Source organism: Myotis lucifugus, unplaced genomic scaffold (assembly GCF_000147115.1).
Source record: "Myotis lucifugus unplaced genomic scaffold, Myoluc2.0 scaffold_2, whole genome shotgun sequence".
Lineage (NCBI taxonomy): Eukaryota > Metazoa > Chordata > Mammalia > Chiroptera > Vespertilionidae > Myotis > Myotis lucifugus.
The window spans coordinates 7171818-7197628 of record NW_005871050.1 but is presented as its reverse complement, the minus strand read 5'-3'; the positions used below and the strand labels follow the sequence as shown (position 1 = coordinate 7197628).

Genomic DNA, 25811 nt, shown 5'->3' with positions numbered 1-25811 from the left:
AAATGTGAGGCAGACAATCTAAGTGCCAGAGTAGAGATAAATATTATTCTTACATTCCTGCAAATAAATCAACTAGAACTAGGTGTTTACTGGGATTGATCAATAAAATAATCAAAATGAGAAAATGATCCTTTTGAGACACACTGCTTTAGCATTACATTTACTTTATTCCTTACACTTAATTAATTAATTTTCATTTGGAAAACATTTATTAATCAACTACTATGTGCTGTTTCCTGCAATAAAGGCTACAGATATATTGGGTGTTAAAAATGCATGATCCTGTTTTCAGTGAAACTTACAATTTTAGAGGGAAGAAACAAACATGTAAAGACATGAGAAAATGTTGCAGATGTGATGATGAATACTTTTGTTAGTTTCTATGTAGGAAGCAGCACAAAGGAAGCAGAGGTTACCTCTTGTGGGGGTGGAGGGGAATCTGGGAAATTTCATGGAGGAGGTGCCTTTTGATTCTTAAAGGAGAAGGACTCCCTCAAACTGACAAGAGGCAAGGAGACAAGGACACTTCTGGCAGAAGGGAGTACATGAACATAAAGGCAGAGGTGCAAAGAACAATTGTACGTGGTTCTGAGTGACACTACTGAAATGGGCTGTGGGAAGGGAAGAGGCACAGAAAAAAAGATGAAACAACTTTTGTCTTCACAACTTTGCTCAGATTCAGGCCTATAACCACTCTTCAATCTATATTGCCATTGTTTTAGAAATAGCTTCAAGTCCTACCTACACAAAGTTAGAAACATCTATGTTTGCAAAAAAGTTTTGTTTCTAAATGTTTTTTTTACAGATATTTTCCATGTAAACATGGTGTTGAATGGCACAACTGGATTTGGGGTGGTACATCACCATCTATTGCATATTTATCTGAGTTGGTTTAAAAGCTTTCTGCAAGAACTCCTTTTCTTATTGAAAAACAAGAGTCACAAAAATTCTATTACTTCAGGTTTCTAGACCCCCTCCCCCAAGTAGTTGTTAGTTCCCTAGCTGTTAGTATTATCCTGGAATATTTCTCAACTAAAGTCTGCACCTTACATGTTTCCATTCCTTTTTCCCCCATTCAGTGGCTGCACTTGTAACATTGTTTACCAGGCTGGTGAAGATGGGTTCTTCCCCCTTTGCTGTGGAACCTATCAACTATTATGTTACAGCTCACAGGAAGGAAAGGTTGGTGTTCCTCAGAAGCAGACATGCTCGTTGTGATATATTTCTCTCTCAAAATTGGAGAGTCCTTATCTGCTGTTAACTACAGGCTATCCTACATGAACATCATTCCTGCCTTTTCTATAGGAGCTAGTCTAGTGCAATAGCCATTTGCCATGGGGGAATTCCATTACCTTTCCTTACCACAAGGATATATTCTGTCTGGTGTTTACACTGAAGATGGGGGAAATTTAATTAAATTCTTTCAAGTGCTAGATTTACTTACACTATCAATTTACTGCTACACCCACCATTCTCATTTTGGACAAAGAGAATAGGACCATATGTCTCAAACTTATCAACTGTCGGCACTTTCAGTAATAGTTTTCTGCTTAGAATCAAAGAAAGATTTGGGTTTTTGAGTTCCTAAAGCCCTCTAGTTAGAAAGTTATGGACTTTGTGATTTGGAATGGAATTTACTATACACTTTTGTATGTTGGAATATGTTTTGCAATAAATCCAGTATCTTATTTGCAAAATGTCTTAGGGCAAAGTTTGGCAGCTTCTCCAAAGGGTAGTTCTCTCCTCTCATCGTTTCCTGGTGAAAACTATGCAAGAATTAGATTAAATAACACCACCATCAATAAATCATCCACATGTTTCATCAAGTGAAAGAATACTGGCCTGTGGGGAAAGCTAGAGAAAACAAGTACAACTACACACAATCATTGGCATGGAAATGTGTAAATATAAAGAGAAACTTGGTAAAATATTTCTGATGCCAGAGATAAATATTTAATAATTCTGTCCAAAAATAATAATATGGGAAAGCTTCTCCTCTTGAGTTTTAGTTTAGGTGACTAATTTACACATGGAACAGAAATACATATGCATTTTCACATTTCTCTAAATTGTATACAAAATATCTAGTATTTGGATAAGAGCTAAAAAAAAAAAATCCCATCCAAAATCTACTGGGACATGGGACCTGTGCTCAAGTAGCTTATAGTACAATTGGAAAAAATGAGACTTTGACGCATGGCATCATTAAAGTCAAAGTTTGTAATGAGGATTGAAATGCACATAATTTAGTACAAATCTGCATAGTACAGACATGCATCAGGAGTTGTAGGAAGTTAGGAATAGGAATAAAGGATTAATGGGGAGCTAGAGTTTTGGGGAAAGTTTTATGAAGGATGTGTACAATATATGATGTCTGAAATGCTAGGCACAATTTGATTCAAGAAGGGAGAGGGAATAAGATATTCTGATTTTTAAAAAGGAAACAAGAGCAAAGACCTGAGAGAAGAGCAAAGACCTGAGAGAGTGAATATGGTGGACAGAAGGCAAAGAAGAGGTGTGTGAAAATGTTGGCATGGTAGGGTAAACTCAGACTTGGCAATGCAGGCTTAAGAATTTGGTTTGGTTTCCTCAGGCAAAGAAGAGACATCAGGATCCATTGAGCAATGTAGTGACTTGATGAAAGTAATGTTGTGGGAAAATTAAACCAGGATTTGCAGGATTTCATATGGCCATCCGGATGGCAAATGCATCAGCTGAAAAGGTAAATTGAGCAGTGAGATGAATGTGATAGCTGAGGCTGGCATGACATCATGATGAAGACTAGGATCAACCAGGATAAATTCACATGGGGAGGACATATAGTTTCAACTAGCAACATGGGAGATTTGAGATGAAACATTCTAATCATTATGATAAACATTCTAATCATCATGCACCCAAAAGAAACTAAGGAGAACAGGAGAGATGGAAGAGTGAGGACCCATTATTATCTGTCTCCTGCTTCTTTGTCCAACCTAATTGATGCATACGGCAGTCATATTGAGCTGCTTGTGATTTCCTGAAATAAATGTTTTCTCACCTTTTCAGGCTTTTGTTCAGAATACTCTTTCTCCCATTTTTCCTGCATGCAATTATTGTAGATAGAATGGCTCCTAAAGTTATCCAGGTCTTAATTCCTGGAACCTATGAATATGCTACATTATATAACAAGAGCATCTTTGAAGGTGTAATTAAAGTTAAGGACTTCAAGATAGGGAAGATAATCCTGGATTATCCCGTTGGACTGATCTAATCACAGGAGCCCTTAAAATCAGAGGACTTTCTCCAGCTGGAGTCAGAGAGGTGTGGCAGACGGGGAAATAAGAGATGTTTGAAGTGTGAGAGAAATTCAACTTGTTACAGGATTCCATGGCAGGAGGAATAGGGAAACTGAAACAGGAAAGTTAAAACAAGGCCAAACAGTGTGGGCAATTTGCAGCCAGCTTGTAACTAACAAACCATTATCTTTCCCAGCCAAGGACATGAGAGCAAATGGTTAACAACCTCCCTAATGAGAGAATGCAGAAAGGAAGGGGAAAAGGGGAGAGGAAAAAAGGGCAGTTTTACTCCCTAAACAGAAAAGCCAGTAGTCTCAAGGCTTGGCAAGATAAAGTTGCCAGGTGCTTCTCATAAATTCTGGGAAGGCCACAACAAAGTAAAAACAAAAAAAAAAGACCTTGAAAATTAATCTGTACTAAAATAGTCAGCGGAAGAATTTTGAGACCTATAGACAGGAGGGTATATAATACCTCAGCCTGTCTGTGCTTTATAAGCTACATGTATAGGTTTCCTTGCTTTGCTTTTTCAATAAAGGTACATGCTTTAATTGTTTTGGTAAATTGGCTTTTCACAACACAGTCAAGTTCTCTCGAAAAAAATCATTTATGTGAGAAGACAAGGGTAGAGGTTGGGAACAGCCCTCTCCCATTGACTCAAGGGGCTGTCCAGTAACACCTCTCTGGTGTCGGTGAGAGGTGCCTATAACAAACCAACTGTTGCTAGAAGGAAGCCATATGGATATCAGTGGAAGGAATGATGGCCTCTGGGAGCAAAGACTGGCCTCTGGCAGGCAACTAAATTTGGCAATGAGCCTGTATGAGCTTGGAAGTGAGTTTATTTCCAGAGCCCCAGAAAGGAATACAGCTGCTGATAACTTGGTTTGACCTTATGAGACTCAAAGCATAGGAACCAGCCAAGCCACCCTATAGCCAGATTTCTCCCCTATAGAACTAGGAAATAATACATGAATGTTGTTTTATGGTAATCAATTTGTGGCAATTTGTTATGGCAGCCATAGGAAACTAATACAGCACACTTTTCACCTCAAACATCATATTTCCAGGAAGGTTTCCCTATGCTCCTCTTTTGGTCTCCCATAGCAACCAATGCATCCCTGTATAATGGCAAGAATGACATTATATTGATGCCATTGGCTGTACAACTATCTCCCTCCCTAAGTAGTGAGTGCCTTGAAGGAAGGGACCATGTCTTATTAATTTCTGTATCGATAGCACTTAGCACAGTGCCTTGTAGCAGATGCTGAGTAAATATTGAGGTAGAAAAAGAAGGAAAATAGGAAGAGGAAAAGCTGGCTGAGAGAGAAATAAAGGGTGAAATAAAATGGAATGGCAGCCAACCCTGAGCGTGACTAGGGGTGGCATCACAACCTCCCGATCCACCCTGCTCTGTGCATGACAGGGGGCGGCGCCCCAACTCCCCAATTGGCCCTGCTCTGAGCCCAACCAGGGGCTGCACCTAGGGATTGGGCCTGCCCTCTGCCACCCGGGAGCAGGCCTAAGCCAGCAGGTCGTTATCTCCCGAGGGGTCCCAGACTGTCAGAGGGCACAGGCCGGGCTGAGGGACCCCCTCTCCCCCCCGAGTGCACAAATTTTTGTGCACCAGGCCTCTAGTGATTATATAAAAGAAAGAATAATCAAAGAACAAAAAGCTCCTGAAAAATTAAAATATAATACCAAAATTTCAGTAACCAGGCTTGAAAATAAAGTTGAGGAAATCACACATCCTATATAATAAAACCCTAATATGCAAATCGACCAAATGGCTGAACCACTGACCCCCCAGGGGACAGACACTCAATGCAGGAAGAGCCCCCTGGTAGTCAGTGCACTCCCACAGGGGGAGTGCCACTCAGCCAGAAGCCAGGGGTCCTGGAATGTGAGAGCCCCGGACTGCAAGAGAGATTTCCAGGGGGATTGAGCCTAAGCCAGTAGGCGGACAACCCCTGTGGGGTCCCAGACTGTGAGAGGGTGCAGGCCGAGCTGAGGGACTGCCCCCCCCCCCCCGAGTGCACGAATGTTGTGCCCCAGGCCTCTAGTAAGAAGAGCAAAAAGAGAGCTTCCATTCATCAAAATTGCTTGAATGTTTACTATGTGTCAGGTACTGTTCTAGGCTCTTGGAATATATTATGTCAACAACAAACTGACAAAGATTCCCTGTGCTTATGTAGCTTATACTTTGGTGGACAATATGATAATGAAGAAAATTAGAACAATCCAAGTCATACATTATCAAACCAATAGGAATGTCCAGAAAGAAAACAGAAAATGGTGGGAGCAAATTATCAATCCAAAATACTTTCCCAGCTCTGAAGGACTTGAGTTTTCAGATTTAAAGGGCCCACCTAGAGCCCAACAAAAGAGCATTATGAGTTTCCAGAACACTGGGGATAAAGAGAAGAACCTGAAAAGTTAATGAGAGAAAAAATATATCACATACAAAGTATTTGACTTCACAATAGCAAGATTAAAGGCTAGAGGACAATGAGGTGATGCCTTCAAAATTCTGAGTAACTGATTATTTTCAACCAAGAATTTTATCTTTACCTAAGTTATTAATCAAATCAGAGGGTAGAATAACATTATTTTCAACCAAGAATTTTATCTTCATCTAAGTTATTAATCAAATCAAAGGGTAGAATAACCCTTACTCAGATGGGAATGCATAATCAAAACAAGGATGTAAACCAAGAAATAGAATCACAAAACATAGAGCTTATCCAGGGGAGAGGTGAAAGGAATTTACAGGATGACAGCTGTGCAGTAAGTTCAGAAAGCAAATGGTTCAGATTGGAGAAGACCAGAGAGTCCCAGGAGCAACATTTCTAGGGAGAAAAAGCCTCAAAATCCAAATAAAGCCAAACAACAACAAAACTAAGAGATCATCTGAAATCTTTGCTCATGTGACCATGTGAACAATTGTACCAATAGGTATTTTACAAGACTGTCAGAAGGTATAGGAAGACTTGGAGATAGTTTCAAATAAACTATGTAATGGGGGAAATAAATTAGGTCATCATTAACTTCTGAAAAAACAGAAATTGTACAAAAAGGAAATGTAATCATAATACAATTCTTAACCCATCAGTGAAATATTTGTGTAATCATGGTGATGCCAACATTAAATTGTGATATAAACTATATTGGGAGAATAAAGGAGGAGAGAAAATTGGAAGAAAATTCCATCTTCATATACTATAATAAGATGCCAGTAGTTTAATTACATTGAATCAAAATAAAATAATGTCCACCACTCTTATTCAAGATAGGACAGGAAGTCCTAGCCACAGCGATCAGACAAGAAGAAGAAATAAAAGGCATTCAAATTGGAAAGGAGGAAGTAAAACTCTCATTATTTGCAGATAACATGATATTGTACATAGAAAACCCTAAAGACTCCATTGGTAGAAAAAGCAGATTAAAAAAACCATTAAGCAAATAGAAGAGTTGAAGGACATGATCAACAAAGTTGGCCTGATAAATATAGAACACTATAAACAACAACTGAAGAATATATACTCTATTCAAATGCAAATGAAATATTCACCAACATTTATCATACTATGGACTCTAAAGCAAGTGTTAAATTTCAAAGGACTGAAATCATACAGAGTATATTATCTGACCACAGTAGAATTAAGCTAGAAATCAATAACAAAAATATAACAGGACATCTCTATTTGAAAATTATATAATACACTCCAAATAACCCAGGGTTCAAAGGAGAAACAAATGTACAGCATAGGGAATACAGTCAATAATATTGTAATAACTATGTATGGTGCCAGCTATGATAACCCAAGGGTGAACCTAGGTAACTAGGCTTAAGTTTAACAACAAGAATTTTTTAAAAAACTGAGCAGAGATTCCAGTTGTCACACACTTCGGGGTAAATAGACACTACATAATTAGTCCAAGCACATCACTCACATAAATAAATAAATATTTGAAAACAAAGAAACAAGATATAGCCCATACAGAGGAAAAAGCAGCTTATATACATTGTTTCTGGGAGGGCCTAGATAAAGATTTCAAATAAGCTATTATAAATGTGTTTGAATAACTAAAGGACACCATGTTTAAAGAATTAAAGTGGGGGGAGTGGGAGCAGGCGGGGAGAGGTCAATGGGGGGAAAAAGAGGCATATATAAAACTTTCAACAATAAAGAATTTTAAAAAAGAATTAAATGTATGATGATAATGACTCATCACATAGAGAATATTAATAAAAAGATACAAATTATAGAAATAATGGAAATTCTGTAGTTAAAGGGTATAGCAAATGAAAAAATTTACTCAAGGGGCTCAACAGTAAAAAGGAATGAAGAAAACTGAGTAATTTCAAAGGCCTGTGAGACACCATCAAACACACCACATATGCTTAATGGGATATCCAGAAGAGGGGGGGGGAGGGCAATGACATAAGTATTTGAAGAAATAATGGGTAAAATTTCTCAAATTTGATGGAAAACTTTAAGCTACACATCCAAGAAGCTCAATGAATTCCAAGTAGAACAAACACAAAGATATTCACAGCTAGATAGATATTAATCAAATTGTTCAAAGCCAAAGCCAAGAGAAAAACTTGAAAACAGCAGGAGAAAAATTATATATATGCAAAGGAACCACAATAATATTAACAGCTGCCTTGTCATCAGAAACAATGGAGACAAAAGGAAGCAACAGGTGCCCATCAATAGATGAGTGGATCAAAAAACTTGTGGTACATAAGTACACTGGAATATTACTTGGCCATAGAAAAGAATAAAATCTTACCATTCGGGACAGTATGGTTGGACCTAGAGGACATTCTGATCAGTAAATAAGCCGGTCAGAGGAAGACAAATACCATATGATTTCACTTATATTTGGAATATAAATAACAATATAAACAAACAAAACAGAAACAGACTCAGAGATACAGAAAACAGATTGATGGTTGCCAGAAGGGAGGGGGATTGGGGACTGAGTAAAAAAGGTGAAAGGATTAAGAAGTACAAGTTGATAGTTGCAAAATAATCACAGGAATGTAAAGCATAGCATAGGGAATATAGTCAATAATATTGTAATAACTATGTACTGGGCACATGCCCAGGTTGCGGGCTCAATCCCCAGTGGGGGTGTGCAGGAAGCAGCCAATCAATGATTCTCTTTCACTCTCCCTATCTCTCTGAAATCAATAAAAATGTATTTTTTTAAAAAAAATAAGAAAGAAAGAAACAATGGAGACAAGAAGGCAGTGTTATGACATGTGCAAGGTGCTGGGTGGGGGGACTGCAGCCAAGAATTCTAGAATTCAGTTCACCGTGGTAACAGCTCATGACAACACTTTCCTCTCAGCTTTGGGTGAGCCTTCAGGTCTTCTGCTCTAAGATGTGCTAATGAGAAGGGCGTGGAGAGGTCTCTGACCTGACACTATGGGTGACAACTTTGAAGGTATGAGCATTGAACAACTGGAACTGGAGTTATTGGAAGAAATCCATAAGAAAGACTTAGTAAAACTCTCAATAAATCAACTAACATGTAAGATAGCGGAACAGAAAGCCAACTTCATTAAAAACATTGAATGGAAAATGCTTTATGAGACACAACTTGAAGTGAATTATCAACTGAGAGAGCAAATAGTTACTCTGAAAGAGAAATTGGGAAAACTCAGTGGAGATCCTTCAGATATACAAGGTACTATTGAAGTCTACATGGAATTGTCAATGAGATATTTAGTGAAATTACTTAGAAAACTACTCCAAGAGAAAAGGCGTCTTGAAAATCAAGTGAAATACTATTCAGTTAAAGCGGAACAAGAAGAAAGGGCTTACAAAAAGGTCGAGGATGAATGCCAAAAATACCTTAATAGCTTATTTCAGGTCTCTCACTTATACAAAATTCCTAGAAGACAACATATGGATGAATTCCATAGAAGGAAAGAGATTCCAGTGGAAATGGGAAGGTACAATACAGCTAATCAGAAGATAGGAAATGCCAAGAGAGAATCAGCAAAACAGAGTAGAAGATCAAACTGTCTTCCAAAACTCAATCCATGATTCAAGAATTGGATGGGTTTCTATTTCTTCCCCTTTTTCATTTGTTATATTCACCTTGTGAAGTTAATACCCAACACGTTTTTTTCAGGGAATGAAATAGATAAGAGCTATTAAACCTCTTTCGCTCCTCTTTCAGAAGTTTGTCCCTTTGTCTGTGTCAAAGTAATTTTCTTAGTAATTTGGTTTAGTTTCAAAAATTATTTTAGAAAGTAATTTTGGTGACCCTAAAATTATAATAGCAGTGTTTGTAATTCTTAAAATATCCTAAGAAACCTGAGTGAGGAACATTTAAAATTATCCCAATCATTGCAATAGTGTATTAGTTGCACATCTTATCATGGGGACTCACTCCATGTTTAAGTGTTAGCTCTACAGGAGCTACTTTGGAATACTTTCCAGATGTTAGAAAATGTCTGTGTTAGAGTGATGGCATGCATGTTGGTGGGGTACTATAAAGAACTGAAATGGGAGACACTCTAAGATCTCTATTCTGTTATCAGTTTTGCCACTGACACTATGGGTGACAACTTGGAAGGTATGAGCATTCTGACTTTGAGTAAATCACTTTGCATTGCATCCCTTTCAGCATTTATACAGTTGGGAATATTTACCTACTTCCTTGAGATTGCTGTGCAGATCAAGAATACTTACTAAATATTTATTTTATTTATTTATTTATTTATTTATTTTGTTATACTAAAGAAAAAGTTTTATCTAGTTCTAAGCTCTGAAGATAATTTGTCATGTGAGATTTTACAAGAAAATGAAATTATTTATTGCAATAATAAAAACAAAAAATGCAGGTTGTGGGCTCAATCCTAGTAGGGGGCTTGCAGGAGGCAGCTGATCAATGATTTTCTCTCATCATTGAAGTTTCTATCTCTCTCCCTCTCCCTTCCTCTCTGAAATCAATAAAAATATATTTAAAACATGTATTAATGTCAGTATTTTTAAGTTCAGAATTCATAGAGCAAAAATTAGTATAACTATATTTAATATGTTTTTTACTGATTTCAGAAAGAGGAAAGAAAAGAGAGAATGATAGAGAAAGATCAATGTGAGAGAGAAATATTGATCAGTTGCATCCCGTACATGCCCTACTGGGGATCGAACCTGAAACCTGGTTGTATGCCCTAACTGGAATCAAACCCTTCACCTTTTGGTATACGGTAGGACACTCCAACCAACTGAGCCACACCAGCCAGGCCTTTAATATGTTAGAAATTTTAAAATGTCTAAATATTTTACAAAATATTAAGAACTACCATTTATAAAAACAAATGTTGCTATAATAAAGAAAGACATTAAAAAAGGGTGGTAGCAAGGATATGGAGAAATTGGGACCCTCATACACTGCTGGTGGGGATGTAAAACGGTGCAGCTATTTTGGAAAATAGTTCCTCAAAAATTAAACATAGAGTTATCATATGACCCAGAAATTCCACTCATATATATAGACAAGAGAAATGAAAACCTACATCAACAAAAAAGTTGCACACAGCCCTAGCCAGTTTGGCTCAGTAGATAAAGTGTCAGCCTGTGGACTGAAGGGTCCCGGGTTCAACTCTGGTCAAGGGCACATGCCCGAGTTGTGGGCTCAACCCCCCAGTAGGGGGCATGCAGGAATCAGCCAATTAATGATTCTCTCTCATCATTGATGTTTCTCTCTCTCTCCCTCTCCTTTCCTCTCTGAAATCAATAAAAATCTTTTTTAATTAAAAAAGTTGCACACAAAAGGTTACAGCACCATTATTTATTCATAATAGCCAAAAAGTGGAACTAACCCAAATGCCCATCAACAACCCAAATGAACAAATTGTAGAATATTCAAACAATGGACTATTATTCAGCAATAAAAAGAAATTAAGTACTGATATAGGCTACAACATGGATGAAACTTGAAAATAATATCTCGAGTAAAAGAAGCTAGTCACAAAATATCACATATTGCATAATTCCATTTATATAAAACTAGAGGCTCAGTGCACAAAAATTTGTGCACTCAGGGGTCCCTCAGCCCAGCCTGTGCCCTCTTGCAGTCTGGGACCCCTCGGGGGATGACCACCTTCTGGCTTAGGCCCGCTCCCTGGGGGATTGGGGCTAAGCTGGCAATCAGACATCCCTCTGGCAGCCCAGGATCCTTCCAGGGATGTCCACTTGCCAGTGAGGAGCAGGCCTAAGCTGCAGTCTGACATCCTTAGTGCTGCTGAGGAGGCGGGAGAGGCTTCCACCACCACCACTGTGCTGGCAGCCATCAGCCTGGCTTGTGGCTGAGCAGAGCTCCCCCTGTGGGAGCGCACTAACCACCAGGGGGCAGCTCCTGCATTGAGCATCTGCCCCCTGGTGGTCAGTGTGTGTCATAGTGACCAGTCATTCCCAATCGTTCTGTTGTTAGGGTCAAGCATATTACCCTTTTATTATATAGGATAGAGGCCTGGTACATGGGTGGGGGCCAGCTGGTTTGCCCTGAAGGGTGTCCCGGATCAGGGTGGGGTTCCCGCTGGGGTGCCTGGCCAGCCTGGGTGAGAGGCTGAGGGCCGTTTTCAGGCTGGCCACACCCCCTTCAAGGTGGGGGTCCCCACTGGGGTGCCTGGCCAGCCTGGGTGAGGGGCTGATGGCTGTTTGCAGGCTGGCCAAACACCCCAGTGGGGACCCTCACCCCATGGGGGTGTGGCCAGCCTGGGTGAGGGGCTGAGGGCTGTTTGCAGGCTGGCCACACCCCCTTAAGTGTGTGTGTGGGGGTCCCACTGGGGTGCTTGGCCAGCCTGGGTGAGGGGCTGATGGCCGTTTTCAGGCTGGCCACACCCCCTACAGGGTGGGGTTCCCCACTGGGGTGTCTGGCCAGCCTGGGTGAGGGGCTGATGGCTGTTTGCAGGCTGGTCAAGGCCCCCAGTGGGGACCCTTTCCCCATGGGGGTGTGGCCAGCCTGGGAGAGGGGCTGAGGGCCATTTTCAGGCTGGCCACAGCCCCTTCAGGGTGGGGGGGTCCTGCTGGGGTGCCTGGACAGCCTGGGTGAGGGGCTGATGGCCATTTTCAGGCTGGCCACACCCTCTGGCGACCCAAGGTCCCAGCCTCTCCTTTTTTTCGTTTTCTTTTTTTTTTTTCAGTGCCTCCTTGAGTGGAGGCCAGAGCGGGCTGGAAGCAGGTATCTGGGATTTATTTGTCTTCTATAATTGAAACTTTGTAGCCTTGAGTGGAGCCCAGGGCCGGCCAGGGCAGGCGGGAAGCTTGGCTTCCTCCATCGCCAGGGGCAACCCAAGCCTCCTGCTCGCTCCAGCTCCATGGCCAACACCATCTTAGTTGGGTTAATTTGCATACTTTCTCCTGATTGGCTGGTGGGCTTGGCTTGTGGGTATAGTGGAGTGGTGGAGTGATGGTTAATTTGCATGTTTTTCTTTTATTAGTGTAGATCAGGGGTCCTCAAACTACGGCCCGCAGGCGACATGAAAATACAAATATTGTATTTGTTCCCGTTTTGTTTTTTTACTTCAAAATAAGATATGTGTAGTGTGCATAGGAATTTGTTCATAGTTTTTTTTTTAAACTATAGTCCGGCCCTCCAATGGTCTGAGGGACAGTGAACTGGCCCCCTGTTTAAAAAGTTTGAGGACCCCTGGTGTAGATGTCCTGAACAGGAAAACCTACAATGACAGAAAGTGGATTAGTAATTGCCTGGAGCTGGCAGGGCCAGAGGGAGGGTGGGTGATGGGGAGTGACTGCAAAGGGTACAGGGTTTCTTTTTGGGATGATGAAAATGTTCTGAAATGTATTATAGTGATGGTTGCACAACTCTGTGAATATATTAAAAACCATTGAACAGTACATTTTAAATGGGTTAATCATATGTAAATGATTTATATCTTAATGCTCTTATTTTGTTAAAAATCTATACCTACCAAAATAACCCTTAAAAAATAAAGGCCCGGAGGATTAAAAAAGAGTAAGTGAATGCTTCATGGTCAAGCTCCCAGGAATTAAACTAAAATACAGAAAAACTTCCTGAATACTCAACAAAACTTGCAGGAGAGAACCCGGATACCTGAGGACCGAAAGTGGAGACCACACAGAGACTGTTAAAAAATACATACATACATACATACATACATACATACATACATAAAATAAAGGCCCCAGGAAAAGGCAAACCCAGAAAAAGAAAAAAGCCTTAAAGAACTAGTTGCTATCAGATTTGCCTTATAAGAAATAAAAGGAATTCGTCAGGCTGAATAGAAATTGTAACCCAAACACCAGTAAAGGTAATTACATAGGAAAACATAAAGTACAACATAAATATATTTTCTTTCCTTCTCACAACTGCTTTAAAAGACATCTGCATAAAACAATAATTGTTAAATATTGTTAGCTTTAGAATACATAAAGATACACTGTCTATGATAATAATAGCACAAAGGGCGGAGAGGAAAGGGAGCTATATTGGAGCAGTTTCGGTATACTAGCAGAAATAAATTAGCATTAATGTGAAGTATATTGTTTTAAGATGTATATATATATATATATATATATATATATATTTTTTTTTTTTTTTTACAGAGAGGAAGGGAGAGGGATAGAGAGTTAGAAACATCGATGAGAGAGAAACATCGATCAGCTGCCTCCTGCACACTCCCCACTGGGGATGTGCCTGCAACCAAGGTACATGCCCTTGACTGGAATCGAACCTGGGACCCTTGAGTCCGCAGGCCGATGCTCTATCCACTGAGCCAAACCGGTTAGGGCTAAGATGTATATTTTAATATCCAGAGCAACCACTAAGAAAATAATTCAAAAAATAGAGTAAATAAAGAGAATTTAGATGGCACACTAGACAATGTCTATTAAATGGAACAGTAAGCAGTAAAGAAGAAATAGAGGAGAAAATATACATGAGACATACATATAAAAAATAGTTATAAAAAACAGAATCTAACTGCATGCTGTCTAAAACATATATACTTAATTTTTTATGTTGTATTTTAATTTTATATCTTTAAAACATGTTTTATTGATATTTTAGAGAGAGAGGAAAGGAGATGGAGAGAGAAAGAAACATTGATGAGAGAGAAACATTGATCGGCTGCCTCCTGCACACCCCCTACTAAAGATGGAGTCTGCAACCTGGGCATGTGCCCTGACCAGGAATTGAACCAGTGACCTCTTGGTGTATGGGAATCCAGGTCCCAGGTGCCAGAGGGAAGCTGGTGCAGGCAGCAGGGGGAAGGAAGGCCTACTCTTGCACAAATTTCATGCATTGGCCCTCTAGTATACTTTATAAAGTCTTCCCCCTGATGTTTCCAGTACCCACCTGGCAACATACATATTTATTAGAATATTATCGACTATATTCCCTATGCTGTACTCTACATCCTCATGACTATTTTGTAATTACCAATCTATACTTCTCAATCCCTTCATCTTTTTCACCCAGTCTCTCAACCCTCCCCTCTGGTGACCATCAGTCTGTTCTCTGTATCTATGAGTCTGTTTTTGTTTTGTTCATTTGTTTACTAGTATATTATTCCAAAAGTAGTGGAAATAAAGAATCAGAGTAGGGACCAGAGCAGACACAGAGTATTTTGAGCCATGGTGTTCAGGTAAGGAAGAAGGGAAGGTGACTAAAGGAGAAATTAATCTTTATCATTTATGCCTACATCTCAGAAAACAAAGCATCCCACTCCATGTTACATCTATTATCTTCTACTCAATGCTAAAATTAGAAAATTGGGAATCATCCTTGACTCTTCCCTTGTCATCTTAACAAATCCTATTCATAATTACCAAATCCCATCTATTCTATCTTCTGATGTTCTCTTGAAGCAATCTAATTATCCTCAGCCCCTCGGCCATTACTTAATCCAACAAAATATCTCTCTTCTGGATTACTGCAATAACCTTCTCATTGGCTTCCATGACTCCACTTTTGCTGCCCTACAATCTATCTGTTATGTGCTGAATTGTACCCCACTCTTAATTATGTATGTTGAATTCCTAACTCCCAGTAACTCAGAATGACTGTATTTGGAGATAAGGTAAAGAGATAATTAAGTTAAAATAATGTTATTAGCATGGGCACTAGTCCAATATGACTGATATAAGAAGAGGAAATGATAAGAAGAGGAATTTTGAACACAGATACAGAGGGAAGATGATGTGAAGGCACAGAGAGAAGATAGCTATATGGAAATTGAGAGAGATCTCAGAAGAAACCATCCATGTTGACACCTTGATCTTGTATTTCTAGCTTCCAGAACTGTGGGACAATTAATTTCTATTGTTTAAGCCACCCAGTGATAGTCCTGGCAAGCAAGTATACCATCTTCCACACTGCCTCCACAGTAACTTTTATTATGTGTAAAATTAGTCATGTTAATTCTCTGTTTACATTCCTTATTGGGCTCTCACCAAGAACAACTAAAAAATCTAAGTATTATTTAAAAATATACAGAGATGTAAAGATATTGGAAGCTGCTGGAGTAATCAGTATAGGATGGGCCAAGGTTTTAAAAAGGGTTGAAACACCAGAGGACAGTGACCTTTTTCCTGAGGTCATTTGCAAATTATGGTTTTATAGTAAGAGAATGATAACCTGGGCTTTGGCTAGACAGAGGGCCACTGCTGGAGAAACAAAGCTTTGGGTATTTTTTAGGGGATGACTTGAGGGGCCCTTGCCCTTGAAAAGGGAAGGGAAAGGAAATAAACCTGAAACATATTTTGTGTTTTCCTTCGGAAATTTGATTAATTTTGAAACTGTACATGTCACTTAGCATAATTTCCTCCAGGTTAATCTGTTTTTCTTATATATTTGGAATATTAAGCCCTTATCAGATAACATGGCTTGCAAATATTTCATCCTATTTTGTAGGTTCCCTTTTCACTCTGTAGATAGCTTCCTTTGCTGTGCAGCAGTTTTTTTGTTTGATGTAGTGTCATTTGCCTACTTTTGCTTTTATTTATTGTGCTTTTGGTCTCATAGCTAAGAAATCATTGCCAAGTATAATGTTAAGAAGCTTTACCCCTATGTTTTCTTCCAGTAGTTTTACATTTTGAGGTCTTATGCTTCAATCTTTAAATGATTTTTTAGTTGATTGTTGTTTGCTATGTAAGATAAGAGCCTGATTTCATTCTTTTGCATATGGATATTTAGTTTTCCCAGCACTATTTATTAAAGAGAGTATCATTTTTCTGTTGTATATTATTTTTACCTTTGTTGAAGATAAATTGACTGTATATGTGTGGGTCTATTTCTGGATTGTCTGTTCTGTTCTATTGGTCTATATACCAGTCTTTATGCCAGTATCATACTGTGTGTGTGTGTGTGTGTGTGTGTGTGTGTGTGTAGTATTTTAAAAAAATATTTACTGCTGAAAATTATTACATATGGCCCTCATTTTCCCCAATTGACCTCTTCTAGCCTGATGCCTCCCCCTGCCCCAGGCATTCACAACCCTATTGCCTGGAAAGCTATTTTTCCTTAAATTTTAAATGATAGCCTTGCTGGGTAGAATAGTCTTGGTTGTAGGTCCTTGCTTTTCATCATTTTGAATATTTTGAGTCAATCCCTCTGGCTTGAAATGTTTTTATTGAGAAATTAGCTGACAATCTCATGGGAGCTCCCTTGTAGGTAACTAATTGTATTTCTCTTGCTACTTTTAAGATTCTCTCTTTGTCTTTAACTTTTGGCATTTTAATTATGATGTGTCTTGGTGTGGGCCTCCTTGAGTTTATCTTGTTTGGGACGCTCTGTACTTCCTAAACTTGGATGTCTAATCCATTTACCAGATTAGGGAAGTTTCCAGTTATTATTTCTTCAAATATGTTCTCAATCCCTTGCTGTGTCTCTCTCTTCTTTCTCTGGTACTCCTATGATGTGGATGTTGACATGGTTGAAGTTGTCCCAGAGGCTCATACTATCCTCATTTTTTTAAAATTCTTTTTTCCTTTTGCTATTCTGATTGGGTATTTTCTGCTTCTTTATCTTCAAAATCTCTGATTTGATCCTCTGCTTCATCTACTCTGCTGTTCATTTCCTATAATGCAGTGGTTCTCAACCTTCTGGCCCTTTAAATACAATTCCTCATGTTGTGACCCAACCATCAAATTATTTTCATTGCTACTTCATAACTGTAATGTTGCTACTGTTATGAATCATAATGTAAATATCTGATATGCAGGATGGTCTTAGGTGACCCCTGTGAAAGGGTCGTTCGACTGCCAAAGGGGTTGCGACCCACAGGTTGAGAACCGCTGCTATAATGTATTCTTCATTTCAGTTAATGTTTCCATCATTTTGACTGGATCTTTATTATGTTTTCTGTCACCATTTCTATGTTTCTTATCTCTTTGTTGAAGTTCTCACTAAGTTCATCTACTCTTCCCCTAAGTTCATTGAGCATCCCTATAATCAGTGTTTTGAATTCTGCATCTAGTAGATTTCTTGTCTCCATTTTGTTTAGTTCTTTTTCTAAAATTTTGTCCTGTTCTTACATTTGGGACATGTCTCCTCATTTAGGCTACTCCCTGTTTTTTTTAAAAATCTATGTATTAGGTAGAGCTGCTAAGTCTCCAAGGCTTGGTAGAGTGGACCTATGTAGTAGGTGTCTTATAAGATCCAGTGGCATAGCCTCCCTAATCACCTGAGCTGGTCATTCCAGATAGGACCCCCATGTGGGCTGTGTTCACTCTCCTGTTGTAGTAGAGACTTGATTGCTGCTGGCACATCAATGGGAGGGGTTTGCCCCAGGCCAATGGGCTGTGAGGACTGGTTGTGGCCACTGTGTAGGATCAGCTGTACAGGGGCTAACCCTATGGAGCAGGGTTACTTTCAATGGGGCTCTGGTGCTCACTAAATCTGCTCCTTGGGTGTGCCAATTGTGGATGCAGTTGGGTGATCTTTGATGTGGTCTAAAGCTGTCCACTGTGTGCATTGGCTCTGGAGCCTCTTGCAAAGTGCAGACCAAGGTCTGCTGCCACTTGTGCCCTGCCCAGGGCCAACCAGAATGGGCTACAAAGCAATCTGAAGATGACTGCTACTTGTGCTGGGCCTATAGGTGCCCAGGCAGAAGCCAAGCTGTGGACAAAATTGGTCTGCTGCTAGTTACAGGCCTGGAGCCATGTGATGAGTGGTCCAGGGCATGCCATGGCCAGATGCTGCTTGGTTGAGAGGTTTTAGGAAAGGCTGAAGCATGAGCCAAAACAGGCCATTTGTATGGAAAAAAACCACTGGAAAAGGCTTAAATGGATTTACAGGTTCGGTGGTATGGCGTCTCAGGGAATCACCAGGGTGGGGCAAACAGTGGTAGCCAGTTTGATGGAGACTCAGACATGGTGTCTACCTGCCAGGCTCAGTACACTATCTTCCCAGAAGGTACTATTCAAAGTCTCCTTTTGAGTTGTGCAAGAAAGACTTCAGTCACAGATCTTGACATTTCTAGCATCAATAGGCAGGTAGAAAAACTCTGTGAATGACTCTACATGCTTGCCTGTCCAGAGGCTGATAATAACTCAATTTTATTGCCTTTCTAGAGTTACGATATCCACCTACCACCACCACATATTCTTACAAGTTCTGGTTTCACTAAAAAATTCTCCCATATGAATGCATGATATCATCCTGAGGTTTGCGTTAGATTGAGTTTAGAGCTCATTAACTCCAATCTAACCACATCATCAGCAAAATGATTCTGCTGCAAATTTATCGATTTTTTTTTTTTTTACAGAGAGGAAGGGAGAGGGATAGAGAGTTAGAAACATCGATGAGAGAGAAACATCGACCAGCTGCCTCCTGCACAGCCCCTACTGGGAATGTGCCCGCAACCAAGGTACGTGCCCTTGGCAGGAATCGAACCCAGGACCCTTCAGTCTGCAGGCCAACACTCTATCCACTGAGCCAAACCTGTCAGGGCTCTGCTGCAAATTTAGAAGACATATTACTGCTGACTTAATTTACTTATTTTCATTTCCTTAAAAGATCCACTTCAACAGGTCTTGTGAAAATATTAATTTGCTGCTATAGTAATTTCAAAGTACATTTGGAGGTAGCTGATAGGGATATCATCCAAGAAGACAATTTGTATAAAAGCAAACTTCTTTGGATTTTTTATTTAGAATGCACATTTTTACTGTATAACTGTAGCCAACTTGATTATGTAGGCTATTGAAAAGGCAAAATTGTGTATAATCTAAAACTTTGGAGAAAAGGTCATTGATATCTGTTTTGGGAATATATTATTGATTTTTTTTCTGGGAACAGCAGGTATTCCTAATTATGACTTTGCTTAGGCTAATACTGGAATTAACTTGCACACTGAGCATGTATATGTCAAGAACATGTTGGGTAAATGATCAGGGAGCCCTAACCCAAGACTATTAAGAAGCTGTTTGATATACAATTTATCTGCAAAGTCTTGAGCCCTCTCTTTGTAACTGATCTGTCAGACTTCCCATATAAAATGAGAGCTGTTTCTCACTTTGACAGGCTGCATACCAACTCCAAAGATGCCATCACTTAGAAAATTTTCAAAATCTCTTTGCAATTTACTTCTAAAATCTGCCCTCTTTTTCCCCAGTCATGATGGAATCTGGGCTTCTGTATCAACCCATCCATTGCAGATTTTGGGGCAAGTTGGGAGGCTTGATAGGCAGGGAAGAATCCTTTGGATTAGCCACGAGAATGCATGGCTTCAGCATGGTCTTTATCCTGATTACTTCTAAATTCCTTTCCCTGGCCCACACCTTTCTCCCCAAATCTAATGGCATGTAGATCTGCCTATTAATCTTCCCCTTAATATCCAACAGGAACTTCACCTGAACTTCTCTTCCTCCCTCCATTCCAAATCTACTTCTTGTATATATTTTTTTACATCAGTGGCTGGTACAACTATCCATCCAGTCCCCAAACTAAGAACTTAGGAATCGTTCTTGCCTTCTCTTCTCCACAGTCCTTCCCCAACTTCTCCAGTTCTTGCTGAATTTACCCTCGGATGGTCACTTCTGTTCACCTACCTCTCTGTACCCTCTTTTCTACTGAGACAAAGTCTCTATCACCTCCTGTGTGGTCTATGCAAATATTAATTGGCTTCCTTGCATGGAATCTTGCTCCCTGCTCCCATTCATCCTTCACAGAAGAAACACAGAAAAGTGTTATTCTGATACACAAATTTTTAGTCACTCCTTTGCTTAATGGCCACCATTGCCCTTAAGGCAAAGTTTTAAAACCTCGCCTCTTTTGCAAAGGCCCAGTACAAATGTGACATGTGCCAACCTTTCTAGCTTTATGTCATGTCTTTTTTCCCTTTTGTCTCTCAACTTCAGCCATGCTCTATTCTCAACCTCAGGACATGCCAGGCTCTCTAGTCTTTGAGCCTTTATTAGGGCCCTCCCGCTGCATAGAGTACAGTTTTACTTTCCTCTTTATCTAGTTACATCCTCCTCATTATTCAGATCTGGATCAAAATGCCATGACTCAGGACAATTCCTCTGACACTTCAGACTTTCCTGTTTTATGCTCTTCTAGCTCCCTGTTTTATGCTTTTCTAGCTCCCTGGACTTCTTTGTAGCTCTCTTCAGACTATGAGAGCACAGGGGCATAGAGCATGTATGTTTTTCTACTTTTTTTCTATGGAATGCTTCATGAATTTGCATGTCATCCTTGTGCAGGGGTCATGCTAATCATCCAATATTGTTTTAAGTTTAGTATATATGCTGCCAAAGCAAGCACAAGGCATGTATATTTTTGTTCCATGCTGAAGTCATTAGCACAGTGGTTGGAACAAAACAGGAGCTCAATAAATGTTTTCTGGGTGGCTGATTAAGCAGTAGCCTCCTAACTGTCCCCCTTTCCTCCAGGTTCTTTCCCTTTCAACCTATTCTTTCCACTGCCACTACTAGAGTGATCACCTAATCCTAAAATCTGAGGCCTGGCTCCATTCAAGTCACCTTTGAATGAAGAAAATAAATTCTCTCCCTCACATACAGAATGAAGTCTAAATGCTTTTTTATATGACATCAAGATCTTCTGTGATCTGTTCCCTAAACTACCTGAACAACTTGATTTGTGTCTTAGTTTCTGCTTAGAAGAATAGTCTACATTCTAGACCAGTGATGGCGAACCTTTTGAGCTCGGCGTGTCAGCATTTTGAAAAACCCTAACTTAACTCTGGTGCCGTGTCACATATAGAAATTTTTTGATATTTGCAACCATAGTAAAACAAAGACTTATATATATATTTTTTTATATTTTATTGATTTTTTACAGAGAGGAAGGGAGAGAGACAGAGAGCCAGAAACATCGATGAGAGAGAAACATCGACCAGCTGCCTCCTGCACATGCCCACTGGGGATGTGCCAAGACTTATATTTTTGATATTTATTTTTTATATTTAAATGCCATTTAACAAAGAAAAATCAACCAAAAAATGAGTTCGCGTGTCACCTCTGACACACGTGTCATAGGTTCGCCATCACTGTTCTAGTCAAATGGAATTGTGCACTGTTACCTGCCCATGCCTCATGCTCTCTAGCCTCCATATCTTTGCTTTTGGTGATCCATCAATCTGGAAAGCTCTTGCTGTGTTCCTGCCAAACTCCCATATTGCCTTGTCTTCTCTGAAGCTTTCGTAGTTCCCCCTCCAAGTTGGAAATGGCCACTGTTTTTCCTGACATACCCTACATTTTTACCTTCTTTTGACTGATCCCATTATGTACAAACATGGCTCATTTTCTCCTAGACTGCAAACTACAGGAGCGAAGGACCTGGCTATTTCTTTATGGATGACAGGACTCAGGCAACACTAGAGGTGTGGGGTTTATTTGCAGGCCTACACTTGTTTCATAACATTGTACTCAAAGTGTGGTGCAAGGATGAACTGCTTATATATCATGCAGGGGCTTATTAGTAACTAGAGGCCCGGTGCATGGATTTCTGTACCGGTGGGGTCCCTCGGCCTGGCCTGCAGGGAATTGGGCTGAAACTGGCTCTCCAACATCCCCTGAGGGGTTCCGGATTGCAAGAGGGCACAGTCCAGGCCGAGGGGACCCCACAAGTGCACAATCGGGGCAGGTGAGGGACTGTGGGAGGGATAATGGGAGGGACCGTGGAAGGGCTCCAGGGTGTGTCGGGCCCATCTCGCCCAGTCCCGATTGGCTGTAAACCAGCAGCAAGCTAACCTACTGGTTGTAGTGTCTGCCTCCTGGTGATCAGTGTGCATCATGGCAACTGGTCGAATGGTCCAATGAAAGGTCGGTCACTTAGCATATTAGACTTTTATTATATAAGATAAACAACCTCAGGTCTATCAGACTTACCAAATCAGAATCTGCATTTTAATGAGACGCCCAGGTGATTTGCATGCACATTAAATTTAAAAGGTAGTGCACTGTCTTATTACGCCAGGGAACATGCATCCTCTGAAAAAGACAAACACCACATTTTGTTATTCAGTGCTCTCAGACCTGGTACCAATTTACAGATCAACTGTACAGTATGTGTTTCTCTATTTCTGTATTCTCAGCCTAATATCATCTGGCTTTTAGTTTGGGACTCTTCCATTTTCAACAGTATGGGAGAACAATGGCCCCAATCAGGGAGGGAAGCTGATTCTTTAAGCTTGACTTAATCAGTGCAGTCTCTGGCCAAGCCGTGAGGCAGGCCTTGTGTCCTCTGTTAATCATCAGTGAAAGGAATGCCATGGAGTGATGTCAAGTGAGCTTTTGAGCAAACCACTCCTAGAAACATCTGGAGCTGGCAGAGGATCGTGACTATGAATACGGATGAGAACAATTGAACAATTTAAATTAATCATAGTTTATGTATTTTGTACAAAATGTATTTGTGTTTTGATCAAACAAGGCAAACAACTAAGCAACGCTTGAGCTTCCTAGGTTTTAGAAGAGAGGTCAATACTCAATTAAAAAGACATTCCTGAAATTTCTCCCCAGACTCTTTAAACACGAATAGCCTTCTCTTTTTCCTTAGGCCTTATTTCATTATATCAACATAGCTCAAGTGTTAATATTTAGTGCCCACCTTGTATGCAGATGCTGATGGGTCCTGTGGAGCATATTGTCTCACTTCTTTTCAGTGTGCTGCAGAGAAATTTGGGATTGAAAAGGCTCTCAAGTTCAGGCAGTGCAGCTCAAAGTGAGAAGTGGCAAAACCAGCTTTTATTTATTTATTTAGTCAGTCTCAGGCATGTATTTGCTGATAAATTACTACTTCTAAAACCTCCTCACTATCATTTGAACTGCTTGGCTTCTATTCAAAACTACACCCAGACTGAGGCAGGTGAGGCTTCAGATTAGCTTCTATCTGACACTGGGGACAAAAAGTACATGAAAAACCAAACAAAACAGGGGTTGCTAGCAATTCTGCTATCACAGGCTCCTTACTGTGTGCATTTAATCAAACGTGTATATTGTCAAATAAGGCTATGCCAGACAAGGAAACAACTGCGTGGAATCAGAAACTGGAAGATGACATACAGGCCACTGATGGAGGCTGTCTTTCTCATGAGAAAGTTGCTCCTGTACAAAATTGTGAAACAGACACATTGCACACTTTCTCTCCAACTATTTCTCCTTTTGCTGGGTATATTAATGAGTCAAGGAGAGCAGAGGAGAGAGAGAGAGAGAGAGAGAGAGAGAGAGAGAGAGAGAGAGATGAGAGAGCTCACATGTTTGTGGGGCTGGCAAATTCAAAATCCAAATTCCAGCAGGTCATCTGGCTAGAAACTCAGGCAGATTTCCCTGTTTCAGACTTGAGACAGATTTCCTTCTAGAGCACATTAAACAGTTCTATCATTATAACTTCATTTAGTATAAACCACCTTTTGGTCCAGGTTTCATCCAAGCAAACAAACTGCTAGACAGGGCTAAGGCCATCTGGCCTTTCTGGTTATTTAAGGTTGTTGATCTGGACCACAAGGGAATACAGTGGGATTCCCTGTAGAATTAGGAAACCACAAAGGGTGAACAGGGACATTTGTCTGATACTTCTGACATGCATAGTAGAAGTCTCTGAGGCAATGTCAAGAGAGACAAACTCCCAGGTTGTCAAATCTCTTAGGCAGTGACTCCAGAGCTATTCTAAGGTCTTCCTTTGCCTTTTAAACCATAAAAGTTTGCCATTTCCTCTAAATTGAAAGAGTACTCACTGGTCTCTTCCCAGATGCCTGGCTCTCACTGCTCTAGGGAGCCCAAGAGAAGGTTTGATTGTGCCTGGCTGCCCCTTTCCTTGCTATGATCCTGAGAGGCAACCAAAGATCCTCCATTCATCGAACAGCTATTCTGTGGTAGGCAGAGGGCTTTAGAAAGGAATCAGACATGATCCCAGCTCTTGAGGTGCTCCCACCCAGGAAGTCAATGATCTCAGGCAACTGGGATTAAGAGGAGGCCCGCCTAACTCCCTGGGCACTGATACTTACTCCTCTATTTATCTACTTCTCCCAACCCTGGTGACCCTTACATCCTCTCCATTCTCTCTCCTCACCACATACCTTTGTTGGCCTTCTGGTTGCCCAGGCTTTTGCATTGCAGTTTTCTGGCCAAGCTCGCCCTCTCTGTGCTTCCAAAACAGGTCTGTCCTACTCTTCCATGTGTTCAGAATTTGTCGCCAGTACATGGGTCATTGGATATCACTCTAATAAAGTGGAGGGACAACATGGTACAAGTAACTGATAGTCTATTTCAGTGATGGTGAACCTATGACACGCATGTCAGAGGTGACACACAAACTCATTTTTTTGGTTGATTTTTCTTTGTTAAATGGCATTTAAATATATAAAATAAATATCAAAAATATAAGTCTTTGTTTCACTATGGTTGCAAACATCAAAAAATTTCTATATGTGACACGGCACCAGAGTTAAGTTAGGGTTTTTCAAAATGCTGACACGCCGAGCTCAAAAGGTTCGCCATTGCTGGTCTATTTAAATTCATTCATTCTACCAACAACTATGTACCTAGGATCTACTATGTATCAGGCCCTGTGCTAGGTGCTGGGTATAGAGAGGTACATATGACATGGTTGATGCCCACAATGAACTCATCATTTTGTTAAGAAGACAAGACAAATTGGCAAACACAGACAATTGCCCCACAACAAAGAAGTGCAACGATAGAGGTGTGTGCTGTGGAGTCACTCTTTTTGACCTTGGGGAATGGAGACTAGGGAGAGGAGAAGCTTGAGCTGCTTCCTGAAATATAAGTAATAGTTCATCAAGTAAACAAGGCAAAATAGACATTCCAAGGAAAGGGAACAACAGAAGCAAAAGCACAGTTGTGTAGTCATGCACAGCCTTTTGGGAGGATGGAGATAAATCAATCTAGTGTGACTAGATGTGGCACAGTGCCTGCCAGGGATTGGACATGTAGGTAGAAGTGAAGGCTCTGGCCTTCCAGGCAACAAGCCTTGGACTTAATGTTAAGAGCTATGCATGTTTTTGGATTTTTGTAATAGCTTTATTAAAATATAAATTATATA

At 40.2% G+C, this 25811-nt stretch overlaps 1 protein-coding gene, 1 long non-coding RNA gene and 1 other non-coding gene across 3 annotated transcripts; 2 read left to right on the top strand and 1 right to left on the bottom strand.

The window, feature by feature from the left end:
- Window positions 1-505: 505 nt before the first annotated feature.
- LOC111826993 lies at window positions 506-2970 on the top strand. Its single transcript, XR_002830457.1, has 3 exons — window positions 506-578; window positions 1080-1182; window positions 2594-2970. It is a non-coding gene; the product is annotated as an uncharacterized LOC111826993 (long non-coding RNA).
- Window positions 2971-5957: 2987 nt separating this feature from the next.
- CCDC169 (coiled-coil domain containing 169) lies at window positions 5958-9337 on the top strand. The gene is made up of 3 exons (XM_006082322.2): window positions 5958-6059; window positions 7892-7906; window positions 8723-9337. The coding sequence occupies exons 1-3, from the start codon at window positions 5958-5960 to the stop codon at window positions 9335-9337; spliced, it is 732 nt and encodes a 243-aa protein (XP_006082384.2).
- An 11607-nt stretch (window positions 9338-20944) lies between these two features.
- Window positions 20945-21050, bottom strand: LOC111827239. Its single transcript, XR_002830747.1, has one exon. It is a non-coding gene; the product is annotated as a U6 spliceosomal RNA (small nuclear RNA).
- Window positions 21051-25811: the final 4761 nt, after the last annotated feature.